The sequence below is a fragment of the Amblyomma americanum genome, chromosome 4, assembly GCF_052857255.1.
Source record: "Amblyomma americanum isolate KBUSLIRL-KWMA chromosome 4, ASM5285725v1, whole genome shotgun sequence".
Taxonomy (NCBI): Eukaryota; Metazoa; Arthropoda; class Arachnida; order Ixodida; family Ixodidae; genus Amblyomma; species Amblyomma americanum.
Genome location: NC_135500.1, coordinates 65,739,106 through 65,757,698, shown reverse-complemented (window position 1 = coordinate 65,757,698; position 18,593 = coordinate 65,739,106). Strand labels below are relative to the sequence as shown.

Below are 18,593 nucleotides of genomic sequence, written 5' to 3'. Positions count from 1 at the left end.
TAAAGGACAAAAGAGATGATTCCGTGATTGATACCCCGACGAGACTTCATCAGACGGGAAGCAGATTTCTGGCTTGGGCTTAGTGATCGACATGGCTGTGTGAAAGGTATACGTATGCGTTGTTCTTCTGAAAAAAACCCAGTCGTGAGTCTGCACGCGTTCCTTGTGCCCTCTCCGTCCGTGTTTGTATTATTTTGCGCAGTACCTTTACGCAACAATGTACGACCGACTCGCGAAACAACATAACTCTTGAAATTAGGTAATTCCACTGCGAAGATAGCACTACTCTCAAATCTCGGTTTAACGAAATTGCTTAAAACGAAATAGTGCAAATAACGAAGGCATGACTATTCTCATTAGAAGCTCGGCTTAGCCGGGCTAAGGCGACGCAACAGCTTCAACGAATTATTCGCCGCGCCCCATGAACCTCGTTGTAGAGAGGTTCAACTCTGTTTATTTACGCCCGACTGCGTTTACTAATACAGTGGAAGAGGTTGCGGACCAGTCGATTTCGTTGTTTCGCGATAACGCACTCTCTGTTCGTTTCGCTGGAATTTCGCTTGCAAAATAGGGAGGAAGTCAAATGTTGTCTGCGTTGCAGTATTCTATCCAGGACAATTGACTTTTTAACCGAACGAAGCTGGTGGGCTATTCGCGCCGATGTGAGCGGCCGCCACCGAATTCGAAGATTTGCGCAGTGGTGTACCCAAAAAGACTTGCTAAGGCTACCTTGAACAACTTCACTTTACCCTTTTAACTTCTGTCTTTCTTTTATGTGTGATGACCGAATAAAATCTAATTTCAGCCGGCTTTAGATTGCCTGGCGGTATTTGTTCCTGTAGGGGTAGTTGGTTCAAGCCATAAATTTGAACGGAGTGAAGGACACGATAACAGGAAATACAAAGACGATAAAAAGCGGCTGCATTTTCTCCAGAAACTTGCGTTTCCTGGTTTCAAAATTTTAGGTCTCCTAATTATCACTAATTAGTAGCGACGGCAAGCGTTGTCATTGTTCGTGAGGAAGCTGCTGAAACACATTGATAGCTATGCTTATGGTATCCGCGGCTCATTTTGGCGCAGCGCGTGCATTTGAAACATACGGTTGACAGCACTGTAACGGTCCTGGACTAGAGTCTATGGACTTCTGCTTTTTTTCTTCATACTGAAGCGGGAAGACGACGACGAGACTGAGCGAGTGAACGGGTGGACGAAGACGAAGACAACAAAGTTCTGCCCGTGTTCTGAGCACCGCTCGTAGCTGTTCCTTCGTTGGAGTACATAGCTGTAAATATATTCTTTCCCGCAACAATACTTTTCAAGGTTCATCTGAGTGCAGCAAAAGAAAAAAATTGAGTGGATCCCGTCTAGAACTTCAGTAAACATACCAAGTTGTTTTTTAGGTGATCAAGCACTTGTTGATTTGTCATACATTTTCAGTTGCTCGAAAATGGCATGTTTTAAACAAACTCTAGGTATAAAAAGCTTCACCTTTAACAGAAATCTCTAACCTTTTATTGGGCGTATCATAGCCTTAGTTGCTATGGCGCCATTATACTCAATATAACTGACTAACCCACTAGAACTTCACGAAACACGCGTGGCGCAAAAATAAGTGGTACAATATGTCCATGATTATTCTTAGCTAGTAAGTAATTCCCTGAAATTGAACAACATTATGTATTGCACAATACGACTACTAGGAACTTAAAAACCATGGTTCATATAACGGGAAATATCTAATGTAGCTGAGGCTTGGCGGCCGTGGAATCAAGAATCCGTACATTCCAGCTTATCTCCAGATGCCAAAAATTTTCCTGCGCATCAACACACCCTTCTCCCCTTCTGTAACATGACGATGTCTAAAAACGTATTATCGTGTCCGATATTAGGACATACTAATTTATTATAGAAGCCAACTTATCGTACTTCATAAGCATCAGTGACAGGCCTGCTCCTTTTTGATGAGACACCTTGCCAGGTATTCAATGCCTGCCCAGCCGACCCGCCTCGAATATCAGAGATATGAGCAGTAAAGGATATCAAGGAGGGGTCCCTTTTAGCAGAAGGAAACTGTAAGAGGCGATGAACAGCTCACACGAAACTGTCAGATGAGGAAGAGCACGCGGCCCATGAAAACAAAATACACGTCCACATAGATGCCCGTTCTGTCAACGGCGGGCTTCGTACAGACGCCCATGCCTGCAGATAGTCTAAGGCGTCGAGAGTAAGAGAGTGCCGAAAACATTTCTGCGAGGTCAAAAAGATTCTGCAACTGGTGTGTTTTTGATAATTCCTGTCCGGCGCCAAAATTTTGCCACTCCGGTAAGGTCTTTAAGCATGTCAAGGTATACCATCGCACTACAAAATAAAACGTAAGCTTGGTATGAGCTTATCTTTCTTACGACCAGCATGCATCTTTCTACACGCAGAAATCCTTCCACACGCTTTCTCTGGCAAAATCATTTCGTGCCTGTATCTTTGAAAGTGCGGAAGGCGATGAAATAGCACTTCTTAGTTCGCTCCTTTCATGCTCTTTCGATGTTAGTTTTTTCGACACATCGCTTTCAGCACTATTCTATGATTCCAGGCCCTGCGCTTCCTATGGAATACGTGTATTTAGTGGAACATACGCAGCGCCGGTAGCATCTCATTTTTTGTCCTCGAGCGAATCTCGCGAGATGCGCTCATCTCATTAGAAGGTCACATCGAACGACGTGCTTGCACTTTGCAGTTGGTATTTCTCAGCATCACAGAATCGTCACTGTATGATCACCTTCATATAATTCATCTACCGGCGCCATCTTTGTTTGTGAGTGTGGAATTTGTTAAAAGGAGGGTAACCCTAGCACATGCCCTTTGAAGCGCCCACCCTACTTCTTGGATTCATGAGTGCAGATTCTCATTCCTTTGCCGTTGGTACCTAGATTAATGATGGTTGATATTTTGAGGGACCACTTTATCAACCATCTTCTTTAGCTCGCAAAAAAAATCACCGCACAAGAGGTATACGCCTTGCATGCTCATATTGTAGGTGAGCGCATTACAGGGAATTTAATGTGGCGCAGCGCTTCGGGGCAAGATAACTTGTTTCTGTAGTCGAGGGTTTGACGGCATACCGTCTGGTCAGGAATCATGTTGATGCAGATTGCTGGTCACTGGCCAAAGTCAAAAGATGAAAAGACGTTTCGGGAGCACTACGGCTCCCTTGTTCACTATGAAGCAATCGGCGCACGGATTCGTCCTTTTGTAGCACCCAGTAGCGTTTTTAATGATTTAGCATAAATAGGATGTAGAGTTCCGTCGTTCCTGTTTAATGTGTTAGACGATATCTGTATGATAAGGGACTCAAGATTCTGCCGTGCTGTTGTGTTCTTTTCTGTTGTCAATATCTTTACTTGATCCTAAAGTAAAGATATTGACAACAACAGAAAAGAACACATCAGCACGGCAGAATCTTGAGTCCCTTATCATACAGACATCGTCTAACACATTAAACAGGAACGACCGAACTCTACATCCTATCTATGCTAAATCATTAAAAACGCTACTGGGTGCTACAAAAGGACGAATCCGTGCGCCGATTGCTTCATAGTGAACAAGGGAGCCGTAGTGCTCCCGAAACGTCTTTTCATCTTTTGACTTTGGCCAGTGACCAGCAATCTGCATCAATAACCTGTTTCTCCTGATGTTATCAGCGATATATTCCTCAGCACTAACATCTGCAACCTAAACTTGCAGCGAAAGAGGACACGTTTCGTGTCATTTCCCAAGTCCGAAATTGAATTGAAAGTGTTGTGCGCCATAGAACAGAAATGAATCGTATATAAAAAAATGTGGAAAAAAACGTGACAGTTGTCGTTATAGAGGTGAATTATTACATCCCATTTCAAATCAAGGGAAAGCAACTGACTTGGCTGTAAAAGCTCCGAAACGACGACTGCAGTCCTGTGACGCCCACTCTCGAGGAGATCCGGCAAATATAAGCTCCTGCTACCTATGATTATCTCTTGTTCTCACATCCTTAATCCATCACGGCAGTACTGTTGTCCCGACAAAACCGCCATAGCTAACTATATGCAAAAAGAAAAGATTTTTATTGGTTGTTTAAGGAGTGCCTTGCAAATGTGAGTTGGAGTGGGCAGTGCCTTACATGCCCGAAGTAGATCTTTCTGAAAACGGCCACTGCAAGAAATCAGCAAGAGAAAAACCTGGCTCTAAAATAATTGTGGACACGACGAAGCATGGTGCATGAATGACGCTTTATTGAAGAAGGCGAGCGGTTATATAGGCAAGCGGTTAGATAACAGAAATGGGGGCTGCTTCTGTCCGGCTAGGCGCGTGTGCATGACTTGCACTACGTCACATCTCCCCTCTCTCTCTTTTTTTGGTTTTTTTTTTAAATCGTCGAATCAAGTAGAGTTTCAGAACTCAGGCGCCGGGTATCTTCGTGGTGGTTGGCGCTTCCGTTCACTCCTGCGGAGTTGTGTAGATTCGGATGTCCCTGTAGTGTCTGGGACTCCCACAGCTGGCAGCGGCGCGGAAGTCTTGTGGTCTGGAGACTAGGGAGGAGGAGCCGGATTGAGGTGTTCTCTTGTGCGCTGAAACTGTTGACCCTCTTCCGTTTTGACGATGTAGGCACGAGGAGTCTCAGCCCGCTGTACGACCGTGACAGGGGACCATGATCTTGAGGGCACATTGTACATAGTTGCGGTCGAGCCAGTGCGAAGCTCTGGAAGAGGCCGTGTACCTCTGTTGTAGAAGCAGCGTTGCTTGCTCCTGATGTCTTCTAGCCTTCGTCGCACGGTCTTGGGTTGCACTGTTTGTGGCTGTAGGTGGCTGGTTGGTACAGGAAGCAGCGTTCTTGTCTGTCGGCCCATGAGCCTCTGCACAGGGGACTTCAGAGAAGTGTCCCGAGGTGAATTTCGACTCTCAAGCAATGCGGCACAAAACTCAGTGCTGCCGAAACGGAACCGCCTTAACAGCTTCTTAGCTTCCTGTACTGCTCTTTCTGCCATTCCATTCGAGCGGGGATAGTACGGACTAGACCGGACGTGTTGCAGGCCAATCTTATCGGCGTAATCCTTGAACTGTTGGCTACTGAAGGGTGGTCCGTTGTCTGTGCAAAGTCGCCTTGGGAAGCCATGTGTTGCGAAGATGTCATTGCATGCTGCAATAACCTTGTTGGCTGACGGCGCTTGCACAAGCCTGATTTCAAAAAAGAAAGAGTAGAAGTCAACAACGACTAAGTACTCGGCACCGTTGTGATGACAAATATCAGCTCCTACTGACTCCCAGGGCAGAGTTGGTATCTCGTGACTTAACAGCGGTAGTCGCGCATTTCTTGATTTGTACTTTTGGCATGTTTGACAGCGTTGAGCGACTTCCTCAATATCGCTGTTTATACTTGGCCAGAAGACAACGGTTCGGGCGCGTGCCTTCATTTTTTCTGCTCCTGTGTGCGTAGCATGAAGAGAAGCCAGTACCTCACTGCGCAGTCTGGCAGGAATGATAAGGCGATTGCTCCGGAACACAAGGCCGGATTCAGTATGCAGCTCGTCGCGGAAGCTCCAGTAGCTGCGTAGCTCGGTAGTGACGTCAGCCTTGTCAATGGGCCACGCTGTGCTTGCATACTGGCGAAGTTTCACCATGCTTGGGTCACGGTCCGTCTCCCGCAGAACTTGCTCCAGGCGCCTGTCTGAAGCTTGAAGACAAGCGATAGTGTTAACGTGGAAATGCGCGCAATGTTCTACGAGCTGTGCTTTATTAGGAAAACGTGATAACGCGTCAGCGATGAACAGTTGTTTTCCCGGAGTATACTTGACATTTATATGGTATTTTTGTAGGTTTAGACGCATACGCTGCAGGCGGAGAGGGCACTGGCATAATGGCTTCTTGAAAATCATTTCGAGCGGCTTGTGATCAGATTCCACAATGACTTCTGGCTGCCCGAAAATGTAGTCCTTGAATTTTCCACAGCCGTGGACGATTGCTAGCATCTCTTTCTCTATCTGCGCGTACCTTTGCTGTGCTTCTGTCAGCGAGCGAGATGAGTAAGCTAAGAGGTGTCCATCCTGCATTATCACAGCGCCAATTCCGTTTTGGCTGGCGTCTACATATAGGGTGATTGGTTTGCCCTTCTGGTAATATGCCAATATGGGAGCCGTTGCTAGTGCTTCGCGCAGTGCTTCAAAGCTTTTTTGATGTCTGTCTTCCCAAACCCATGCAGCATTCTTTTTTAAAAGTTCTCGGAGCGATGCTGTGAGCGTTGACATATTAGGAATGAAGCGGGAAACGAAGTTAACCATACCCAAGAATGTCTGTAGCTCTTTCCGGTTGCAAGGGGCCTGCACGTGGAAAATATCTTCCAGTCTCCCTGGATCCAGGCTCAACCCGTCGCGCATCAACACGTGGCCTAGGTACTTGACGGATTCCTGCAAGAAGTTACACTTTGTTTTGTTCAATTTCAAGTTGTGCTCCTGACATCTTGTCAGCACATTGACAAGATTTGCGTCATGCTCTTTTTTAGTGCGACCCCAGACTAGAATGTCGTCCATTACGACTGCTGTGCCAGTGAGACCTTCTAGTACTTTGTGCATGGCGCGCTGAAATATTTCGGGATCCGAAGAAATGCCGAAAGGCATACGTAGGAACCTGTAACGACCGTACGGAGTGCTCATTGTGCAAATTCTGGAGCTTTCCTCATCCAGTTTTATCTGCCAAAATCCCGTAGCGGCATCCAAAGTCGAAAAGTATTGTGCTCCACACAGAGACGCTGCAATGTCTTCTAGCGTTGGCATAGGATAATGTTCCCTCAGCAGCGCTTTGTTCAAATCAGATGGATCGAGGCATATGCGTACCTTGTCGTTCTTTATGACGGTAACCATGTGGCTGGACCACTCGGTTGGCTCGGTCACCTTGGAAACTACTCCGGCTGCTTCCATGCGGTCCAGTTCCGCTTTTACTCTGTCCTCGAGTGCGAACGGAATCCGGCGTGCTGCTTTGACCACTCCTTGGGAACCTGGCTTGAGCTTCAAGTGGTGGACACCCTTGAGCTCGCCTAATCCGGAGAAGACGTCTTCATACGGCTTGACTACGTCGTACAGCTCTTGGTGCTCCAGTGAAGCAATTCGGCGAATCAAGCCTAGCTTCTCGGCAACTGAGCCGCTAAGAGTCACGGGTATGTCGTCTTCCATTACGAAGAATGTCGTCTCAAATGTTCCCTCGGGTCCGGTCACATGAAGGTGACTACGTTTCGTTGCTTTTTTCTGAAAGCCAAAAAATGTGTTCAGCACGACAGCGCAGTTTTCGGGTTGCTTTTGAGTTATCTTCTGCAGCTGGCTGCGTGATATGACCGAGCAATTGGCTCCTGTATCAAGCTTGCAGGCAACGGGCGTTTCTTCTATTTTCACGATTGCAGTCCAGCGGTCGTCTTTCTTGCTGCTTGGCGATAAAGTTTGCAACCAGAAATTATCTGCCTGTCCGTCTGAATTCGCTTCCAGTGACGCCACTTTTTGCTCTTTCACGCAGAGGTTAGCGCTCTTCGTTTTGCACGCAGCTGCAAAATGATTTCTTTTGCCACACTTTAAGCACGTGCGTCCCTTTGCAGGGCATGTTTCACTGTTGTGAACACGAGCACATTTGTTACAGCGACTTTTCATTTGGAGGACCGCATTGACCTCCACTTGACAGTTCTTGCTGGAGTGTATTTCTTCACTTTGCTCTTTGCCGTGTTCCCGAGCTCGACACATTTCAACAGTTTTGGCCAAGGAAGCATTTTCAGAAAGAAGCGTTTCTTGAAGCTTCTTGTCTCTCATTCCCAGAATGATTCTGCTTCTTAGCATGCGTTCTTCCAGCGCACCGAATTCACAGCTTTTTGCTAGTACACGCAGCTCCGTTAACCAATCGTTAAAATGTTCGTCTTCCTCCTGGTCACGCTTTCCAAATCGAAACTCGTGATAAGCTAGGTTTAGTGCTGGATTGTAGAACGCTTCAAACTTTCGCTTCAGTACAGCAATGTCGCTTTTATCCTCTCCAGCATCAAATACGAAAGTGCTGTACGTTTTGCGTGCGTCTTCTCCAATACTGTTGAGAAAAGTGGCTGCCTGTACCTCTTTCGGTTTTTGGTCCAGGTAGGTTGCAGTTGAGAAGAGCTCGAACTCTTGCTTCCATGCTTCCCAGCTATGCCAGACATCTCCCGTTGTATCCAGGGCTTTCGGTGGTGGCAGCAGCAAAGTGACGGGGGCGGCAGGCTGGGCGCGGTGCTGCTCGGCGTCTGTCATGGCTCTGGTCCGATGAAATTACCCGGGCCTCCCGGATTGCCGTGCTTCTGCCGTCGGTTACGTTGCCCGGTTGCGTTGCGCGATCGCTAACCGGCCACTTCTGACACCATGTGGACACGACGAAGCATGGTGCATGAATGACGCTTTATTGAAGAAGGCGAGCGGTTATATAGGCAAGCCGTTAGATAACAGAAATGGGGGCTGCTTCTGTCCGGCTAGGCGCGTGTGCATGACTTGCACTACGTCACAATAATGCTGAAGCTTTTTACCGTTTTCAAAGAGAACGGCAGCAATGGTAACCTCCAACGTAATCAGTTCTAGGTTAGCATGTTAATTCGCTATGCAAGTGCTTGACTATTTTATTCTTCCCACTGCTGCTCTCTCAGTGATAAGGCTATTCGCCATTCTCTGAAAATAGTTCTTGACGCGATTCGCCACCAGCGCAATTGTGTAGAGGTGGAGAATATGGAGGCTACTTGTGAGAGAATGGTGGCATTTACATCTTTTGTATACGTTCATGGGCTTTCTCGGCAAGAGTGCCCCTGTGGATGCTTTCAAAGCGGTGCCACTTGCAGTTCATGAAAGAGCGTTTATAATTTGCCTACACCGGTAGGCTTCACTGTTGGACAATGGCGCACTATTTTCAATGCCTTCAACAGTTGAACAGTACAATGACAACTGCTCTGCTACGGTTGCGCTGGACCCATGGTTGGGCGTTAAGAATAGAGAAAGTTGCTCACGTGAAAACGGAGTTGTGTTTTCTTGTGATTAAGTACTCCAGGTGTCCCAAATGTACGGGCACGCAAGACCTGAAATTGATTATTTTATCTTTACTATCGCGTGTAAGCATGAAAAAAACCGCCTTCTCAGACATAAACGGGGGAACACGACCAGCTGTCTTTCAAGCTGCCTCATAGGCAATGCGAGGAAATGTTGTTCACCCACTCGTGTGGAGCGTAAACATTTCGCGCCAGATTTGCTTCGCAAAAATTGCATCTTTGAGAATATTCCATTTTCATTCTTTGCAGGCATTCACGGGCCGCAACCTGAAGACAAGGGATCATCGCGGATTTTCATCATACGCACGGGGGTGTAACTAAGCTGCAACCCTTGGGCTCCCATAAGCCCCCCATAAGCCCTAACAGGAGCTACCATGGATAATCAGCCCGAAACTAACCCACAAGTGACAAACGGTGAGGAGAATTTTGGGGCGAAGTCGCTTTCGCCGCTTCCGACCTTGATAATCGATCACAGTGAGCGAAAAGTTCACTGCACGGCACTTCTTAAAAAAGGGTCGCGATTCAGAGATATTACAAATTCCTCGTATTACTGCAAAACAGAGCGACGCACGCAAAGCAGTACTTCAGAAAAGCTAGAGTACAACGAGATATCAACAGTGCACGAGTAAATCAGTGAGGCGTAGAAAGAAAGGACAAAATTTTTTAACCGCTCTCTGCGACATTACTACTACCCAAAGTTCGCGGAAGTGACCGTCCCGAAGACTAGCTTCTGTTCCCTAGCTCATTCGTGGCTCGCGGACAGCGTTTTTGCGGCGGAAGTCGTGTGGTGGAGCTTTGTTCGAAGCATCACAACTACGTGTATGCTGAGCTTATGTGTATATAATGATTTTTCTTAGAGGTATAATTTTTAGCACTGTCACAGGAACATCACAGCAACATCTGGCTTGGACGCTCTTGCTCTGATTCCATTTGGGAATGTTGCGCCGTGGTTTTTTATGAATATAAAGCGGTTTTCTCTCCACATTCAACCATCTGAGCCGTGGAGGCTGTTCTGTAATATACATAATGTTCCCCTTGAATTCGTCCCTCCTGAATGTTCTTTAGTGCGGTGCCTTCGGTGCTTTGTGTAAAAGTCTTAAGAATGTTCATAACCTCACGAGAAATTGCGACCATGGGTAGTATAGCTTCTCTGGCCATATCGTACTTTTTCGAAGATTAGAGATCGGTTTTGTATACGTCCATCCAGTTTAGTCGAATCAGCCACACCATTCGCCATGGCGTCGTCGATTCGTGCATATGTATACGAAGCAGAGGCCTGCATTTGTTGAATAAACGCAAACTTGAGAGCAGTTGTTTTGTGAGATGCTGTTGTGTAAATACTATGAAGCAGCTGTCCTGTTTACGCAGAAAACATAACCTTTCTCTTAAGCTCGTACTTTATTCGCTAGTTGGCACTTAAACGATGTGTATGTGTACCGGGTGTTTCGGCGAACACTTTCAAAAATTTTCAAAAATCGACTCTTTGGTGCAAAAATAAGGACGTTGCGGCATAGTATTACCAGTCTTGGCGGACGCCAGAAAACAGGACAATTGTTTTAGGCAGTATGGCGGATCACAAATATTTAATAATACGCTTTTTCACTAGTAGTCTATCGACTAGTTGCAATTCGAGATTTGTAGCCGGTCGCTAAATAGAGCCATATAAGTTTTTAGAATTTGTAAAACGCGATTACCCTCGGCGATGTGCTTTTTCTCATCTTGGGGCTCCCATGAAGTCGCATGAAGACAAAAATGGGCTTTTTCGAACGTGCAGTGACTCGCACTGGAGGGGTTGCTTTGCCTGCATGCTTTCGAAAGCATATGTGCTCTCGTTCGATGCAGCCAAATTTTGTCGAGCCACAGCGGCGAGGTTAATCGCGTTTTCGAAAGTCTAAAAACTGATATGGCTACTACTAACAACCGGCATCAAATCTTAAATCGCAACTGGGCGCCTAACTCTAATAGTTAAAAAGTTCATTATTAACAATTAGTTAACCAGCTTACTACTTAATACTACTGAGCAGTTTTCCCGTGCCTGTCAACACTGGTAATAATATGCCCGAAAAGCCATATTCTTATCCCGAAACGCCTGTTTCTTAAAATTTCTGAAAGTGTTCGCTGAAACACCCGGTATTTCAATATCGCATAAATAGCATGTATTCTTGGCGTATACGCTTCTGTCCTTATTTTTTCTTGGAGGATTGGCGATAATTTTCATAGTTCTTATAACCACTAGTACACTGTATTTTTTGGTTGTCACTCATATGGACAGTGTACAGATTTGCGTTTATGAATGCCTTGGATGTAATTTTTTTTTTTCTGAGATCGCATATTACAGAATTTCATGCGAATTTCTGGCGTCTATTAGTCTTGTGTCAAGTGCCAGACATACTGCTGTGCTCAGGTACAACACTGATTTGGAAAGTATCAATCTGAATTATGTGGTGTTGAATAAGAATGAGGTTCAATGTTCTCTTGTAAGTGCGCCACCGCGGTTTCACAGTAGCTGTGGAGCTCGGCTGCGGCTTCGATCACGGCGGCGCCGGTCGCATTTCGATGTGTGTGTGTTGTGTTTGGTTTAATGGCTCATAATCATCTAAGGCTCTCATGCGCCATTTCGATATAGTCGAATGGTACAGGCCCTTGGACTGTGTGATGGCAGTGCACATTAATGAGCCCCTGGGGATCAAATTTATCCGGAGCACTTCACTACGGCGTCTATCAACACCCGAGTCCCATCGGCATGTAAACCGCATAAAACAAAACGAAACTGATGGGCTTCCAAACGACGCAACCAGTGGACGAAATAAATTTAAAGGAGGACCAGAAAATACTTAGCGGTGCGTTTTGATGGGAATTTATTAAGCCTGGGGCTACATAGAGTGCACAAACATCAGGCGTCGGCCCAGCTATCTTGGTTGCTTTATGCACAATGGGGAAAAAAACATTCCCCTCCGGAGCGCTATAAGATCTGCATAGCCGAAATCGCATTATAAATTGTGCGCGTAGCAGGGCTTAAAATCCAATGTCCTCAAGATTCAATGTCCTCGCTTGAGAATTCTTGTGATAGTTTGAGCACTCGGCGATGTGCAGCATTATCTCAGTGTGTATACATACCGTGTTTTTTCCAGCACCAGACTATTATAGTGCAGTGTGCCAAATGGTGTGGCATTCTTCAACCATTGCTCGAAAACGTTGTCGAATGTGGAGGTACGAAAATATCCGATTTTTCCTAACGTACATTTGTTATCAACTTTGATTCCAGAGGCTGCATCCAATCCACAGGATAATCCCGTTAATTCTGTTCTACCAGCGGCGTCGACCACTGAGCTCGTTAATGTACACCACACAAATTGGGAGCATCTGCGACCTTCACTGGCTACCAATGAAGAAAATTCTGTCGAGTTTCTGAGCCCTAATTTCACAGGAAAGCCGTTCACATGCATCATCTGTCCCTACACTTCTACGAATTATGACGAAGTTGTGAGACACATCGAATCGCACGACGCAATAGCGAAATTTGAATGCTGCCTGTGCACAACGGCGTTTCAGACGTCCCACGACCTTGAAATCCACATGTCATGCCACGCTCAGGAGAAACGATACAAGTGTGACCGGTGCCCCTTTGCAGCTGTTTCACGTAGCAAGCTAGAGGAGCACGAGCGTACGCACACAGGCGGAAAACCCTACAAGTGCGACAACTGCCTTTATTCAGTGACTAGAATGGGCACACTACTTGTGCATAAGCGTTCGCACACGGGTGAAAAACCCTACAAGTGTAAGAAGTGCCTTTATGCAGCGAGTACAAGTGGCGACCTTCTACGGCACAAACGTACGCACACAGGGGAAAAACCCTACAAGTGCGACAACTGCCTTTATGCAGCGGCTTCAAGTGGCATCCTAGCCCAGCACAAGCGTACACACACAGGCGAAAGACCCTACAAGTGCGACCAGTGCCTTTATGCAGCGGCTAAAAGGGGCAACCTAGTTGAGCATAAGCGTACGCACTCAGGCGAAAGACCATACAAGTGCGACAAGTGCATTTATGCAACAGCTAAAAGTGGCCACCTAGCTCGGCACATGCGTACGCACACAGGTGAAAAGCCCTACAAATGTGAAGTATGCTCTTATTCGGCGATTACGAAAGGAAGTTTAGACCGTCACATGCTTACGCATCCAAGAGCTGAGGGCTTTCACTGTACTCTATGTTCGTTCGTATGTTCAAGCACTGAGGGCCTCAAACAGCACATTTGCGCACACCGAGATTGAATTCTTCATAAATGCGCACGTGTGATAATGACGCTGAACAGTCGCATGTGCCTCCCCATAGAAATAAGTATCCATTCTTTGCGGACAGGCGAGGCGTATTAGATTATATGTAGGTTTACATGGGCATTTCTGTACAACAATCTTACCACGAGGCGGCGGAAGCAAGAGCTTTGTAGGTTCGGGTCATTGACGTATTATAATGCATGTTATTTTAGCATCAGACACAGCGCATTAAGTGCTTCGTTTTTATTGTTTGTGCAGAAGATCGAGGTGGCGTGAATTTTGGCCTAAGTCTTTACCAATAAAGTGCAGATTGTGAATACCATGGTGTTTCAGCGTAAGATGTTTCATTGCTGCAAAGGAAGTACTTGTCGCATAACATAGAAATTCATCTCAGGCAAAAACGCCGGTAGGCGTGCCTCAGCCTGTTTCTTCATAGACGGCCTTTTAAAGGCCGAACGTAAAAGGCAAATCCATCGCGTCCTTTTTACGTGTCGCACTAAATTTGCTGTAATATTTTCTACCTGAGCTACATCAATTTACAACAGTGTTCCGCATTTACAATTCAACATTTTGTATATTCCTTTCCTATACCAAGAACATGTTAGCAACTTCTATGAATCTTTCATGGAATCTTGATTTTGATCGCTGTTCTTCAAGCGTCCTCCACGGTCTATCCATCATATTTGTTGCGTGCAGCATACGGTGAACTAACGAAGTTTAAGAGCAATGCATCAAACATATCGTGCGTGTCATGTTGAACCAGGTAAAGCGTTTGGCATGCTGCTACGCAGTAGACGTGCAGAAAAAAACATAATTTGGCAACTACTTCACCAATTGAGAGATGCTGACTATATTGCTGAGCGAAATATCATTCTTGCCGGAGCAGCCTTGTTCATTGCATGCCTTTCTTCAGTGAGGGCTCCTCATCTCCGTCACGGCAGAATACGTCTCAAAACTTTTGTTCAAATAACTGAAACTCGAAAGTCATAGAGCATCGCCATATTTTTTCCAGATTGCTGCATGCATGCATACGTATCATTGACTAGGGCAGCAGCTGCACAGTGTGCAGAGGTGACTCTCATCGAGAGAAGGAAGGCAGTCGAAAAATGGTCGACAATTACGCGGCGAGTGCACGCGGACGCCTGAAAATTGTCAGCAGATGTTCGATTTTTTTGTAATCAAGGAATTCAGCTTTTACAGATATAGCAATGCGAGCTTTCACAATCATGGTATGTATATACGGCGGGATCACAGCCAGTCTTTACAACTTTCATACATAGGAGCATATCTTTACTGTTGCGTAAATAGATATTGCCCGTTATATTCGAAAAAAATACAACATCAAATGCTGCAGTTCTCGCAAAAACACCCACATTTCCATTCAGCATTACGTCGACATCACTGAGGTGGAGTCTGCGAATGCCACGGTCGTTCAGCCTACGTTCCGCTTTGCCTCAGAACTTTCTTTCTTGAAAAAATGCAACACTATGGCACCCATGAGGGCAAGCGGTAATTTCCCTCAACCGTGCCGTCATAAACGCACTACCGGAATTTCGCGGTGATTGCCAACTTCTTTGCTTACTTATCCGAAGTAATCTGAAACGTTTTCACCACGATGCATATGCATTGGCCTGAGCCATCCTGTACAATAAGCCGGCGCGGTGGATCAGTGGTTGTGGCGCGCTTCTCTGTGAAATGCATGGGTTCGATACCGACCGCGCCGGTTGATTTTCGATGCAGGTGAAAATCTAGAGGTCCCTGTACTGTGATATGTCAGTGCACGTTAAAGAATTCCATGTGGTCGAAATTCCTCAGTCCTTCACTATAGAGTCCCTCGTAGCCTGAGTCGCTTCGGGACGTTAAACCATAATAAACAAATCCAAACCTTGTACTTAACCTATGCTGCACATACACAGCTCGGGGATTCAAAGGTGGTTAAAAACTACTTATTAACTTTCGGTCTCGGGAATGCCTTTGCAGGATCGTGTGACTCTCATAAAAGTTATAATTAGAGCGCAGGTTATCCCTCAGCAGTCACTGCAGTGCATGGGTCGGGTAACGTATGCGTTCAGCTAGCCCAAGGAATGACCTCTTGGGAAGATGCTTACTGACGTACCTGCTCGAAAACTTGTGTTTTGGAATGTATAGAGGATTGCATTCCATAAACCAGACATGAAGAAGACGGGCATTGCAGATTAGCTAAAACCAAGTAGCTAAAAATAAACCAAAAGCAATCCTTATCATTTGGAGAGGATTGGAGAGGCTCTCACCAGTAGACCACCAGTGGAAGCTGCAGCTGTTAGAGTGACATCTCTGCACCTCAGCTTCCTCTAAGAACGTTACGAAGAGCGGCCCAACCCATACGGCAGAAAAGCTCTTCAAGTGCGCCCATTGGATAGCGGCGTCTTTGCATTCAAGCGCATCCTCAAGCGGAATATGAACTGTAGAATTGTACTACAGAAGTAAAATTCAGATCCATCATGAACCGTTATGACTGTTCGAAAAGTGGTAAATTGTAGATTTATTTTCTGAGGCATGCAAGAGCCGCAGTTCTTCACTGCAGTGGATGCTTTTTCCTGCGTTTAAACAGCGGCAGCCTGAAAAGCCCATTGACAAGGTAGCTGCTCACGAATGCCCTGTGCCTCGTGATTTAAATCAGCATGTTAAATTAGCCGAAAGGTAAGGTGTATTATGCATCTGCTCTCGCGGACTAAGAGTATTTTTCCACATGTTCATAATCAGAGATCCACACAAGATGATTATAAACCAGAGTGATTTGTTATTTCTTCTCTGCTTCGACACTGTCTCCTGTATTTCTTTTGTTTTTGTTGTTACTCCTTCATTTTAAGTATGTGCATTTGCTGTCTACATTGGAGTGTTATTTAAAAAATAAACAGGTATTTGAATTTCCTATTGTAATGTCTAAGTCTTGTGCATCTCTACAACAATTGTCCGTAAATTTCACAGACTGAGACCACTAAAAAAATGCGTTTAACATTGAAATCAATTGCGCAGCACCCCTTCAAAATAGTCTCCCTTGCAGTCCATACAGAGCTTCCATCGCTTCTTGAGGTCTTGGAAACAGTTGGAAAACGCTTGTTTTAGTAGGACTGTCAGCCACTTTGTCGTGGCGTCTTGAATGGGCTCTACGCTCTCCATCGAGGGACCCTTTAGGGCTCTCTTCACACGAGGAAACTGGAAAAAATCGCATGGGGAGAGGTCAGGTGAGCATAGCGGATAAGGAAGTAGAGTAATGCTGTGTTTGGAGAGAAATTTTGTCAAGCTGAGAGCAGTGTGCCGCCTTGCGTTATCGAGGAGAAGGTTCCATTGTCCAGATACCCATATGTCAGGGCGGCGGCGTCGCAGTACATCACGCTTGTGTTGGAGAACGCAGATATAAAACTTTTGATTTACCGTCTGCCCCCGTGGAACGAACTCGTGGTGTATGACACCTCCGGCATCGAATAAACTATCAGCATCGTCTTTCTTTTGGTCTTCTGTCGCCGCAACTTTATCGACGCCGGAGAGCTTGTCGACGCCATTCGGTGCTCTGGCTCTTAGTTTGGGGATCCTATTGAAACCACCATTTTTTGTCTTCAGCAATGATGCTGTCGACGATCGCAGCATCCTTCTCTGCCTCGGAGAGCAAATCAGCGTTCACTGATGGCCGCGTGTCCTTCTAGTCCTTTGTGAGGGAGTCCGGCACAAGCCTTGATGTGGTCTTGCTGTACGATTTCCTTGGTCCGAGCCACGTTTTCATTCCGTTGGGTTGAAGGGCGCCCCTGCCTTGTGTCGTCTTCCACCGACGTTCTTCCCGAAACGAACCTCTAGTCCCACTCGAGAACTCGCGCCCGCAATTATGTCTCGATTCCGTAAGCGTCACGAAGGAGCTGATACCTCTGTGTGGCGGTCTTGCCAAGCTTTACACAGAATTTTATGATTACACGCTGTTGGAAATGGACGTCCATCTCTCCACATTCACTCGCAACAGAATGCGCAGATGACTAGTGACAACATATATTTCTGCATGTAGTGCCATCTAGTGGCTACCACAGCAAATAACATAAATAGCTTAGGTTATCCCCAGGAAATGGCGCTAAACATACTTACCAATAATTTTTTTGGCGTATCATTTCTAGAGAAAAATTGTCTTGAAACTTTAAGGACAAAGGTTGTATGTATACAATATTTGTTATTCCTGCGATTTACTATTGCAGGAACCTATTTGTATGGATTCCAACTAGCTTTTACCTAGGGAACTAGATATTAGTGCAATCAAGCCCGTTTGCTAAATGCCTGGAGCAAAAGTCAATAAACAAAATCAATGGATCACTAGACACCCCAGTGAATCAAATCTTTACAGGTTTTTTTCCAAGCCCATCTTTAGCCTCGGAGTTTTCACGTTTCAATGAATACATCTGCCCCTCATTAGGCAAAAGCGTGGGTGACTGCGATCTACGTAGCGTTTGCTGGAAACAGGTGACGGCTAAGAGTTCCTGCGTCTTTCAATGCATGTTCCTTATTTCCTGCTATAGATATAACAGCTTGTTTGAATATGCTTCAACACAACTTCAGCTGAGAGAAGAACGCCGGGAAGGCGACGAACCGTTCTTGTTTAAGCACCCGTTAGGAAGTTTAAGGTAAAGAAATAGGTCGCTGTAGGTCCGGCGAGAAATTCACCGCAGCAGTTGTTTCTAATTTAGTACCTCATAATGCATTTAAAATCAGAGTGATGATAAGACAGGCGTTTCGAAACGAATCTTTTCTTTATCAGTAGATTATGTCAAGACATGACGGCAATGCAGAGCCTAATACTCGCACACATTCAACAGGAGCAAATCAGACTGCACATCGAACCACCGTTACCCTAAAAGCTTGCTGACACGGCTTAGTTGACACCATTCGGAAATGTTCACCGGATCTGGCAGTGACGGGGAAAATTTTAACGCGGGGCAGTGAGACTGAAGAGTTGCAGCGAAAAGCGCCTATCGGCAAATCAACGTCGCACATAATAACACACCCAGACACAGGCAGTATCGAATCTACTATATGTTTAACACTTTCTTTCGATTAACTTTATTCATCGTTTCATGTATCGCTTGCGAAAAATGAAACTATCAGAGTATTCTTATCCAAAATACCTCTTGAGTGTATCCTCGATGTACAAAGCACAGTGTGTCGCACTTTTTCAGGCGGCTGTGAGCGACATTTTCGGCTGGAAGCGCTCGCTCTAGCTGTAGCCCACTGATTAAAAGGTATGAAG

At 45.8% G+C, this 18,593-nt stretch overlaps 1 protein-coding gene across 1 annotated transcript in view; it reads right to left on the bottom strand.

The window, feature by feature from the left end:
* Positions 1 to 15,031, bottom strand: part of LOC144129541 (uncharacterized) — a 135,109-nt gene extending 120,078 nt beyond the window's left edge. Inside the window, exons 1-3 of the mRNA XM_077663689.1 lie at positions 14,942 to 15,031; positions 6,308 to 6,431; positions 5,405 to 5,701 (exon numbers count right to left, since the gene is read on the bottom strand). Coding sequence (XP_077519815.1) covers positions 5,405 to 5,701; positions 6,308 to 6,431; positions 14,942 to 15,031 — 511 coding nt within the window. The remainder of the gene's footprint in view (positions 1 to 5,404; positions 5,702 to 6,307; positions 6,432 to 14,941) is intronic.
* Positions 15,032 to 18,593: the final 3,562 nt, after the last annotated feature.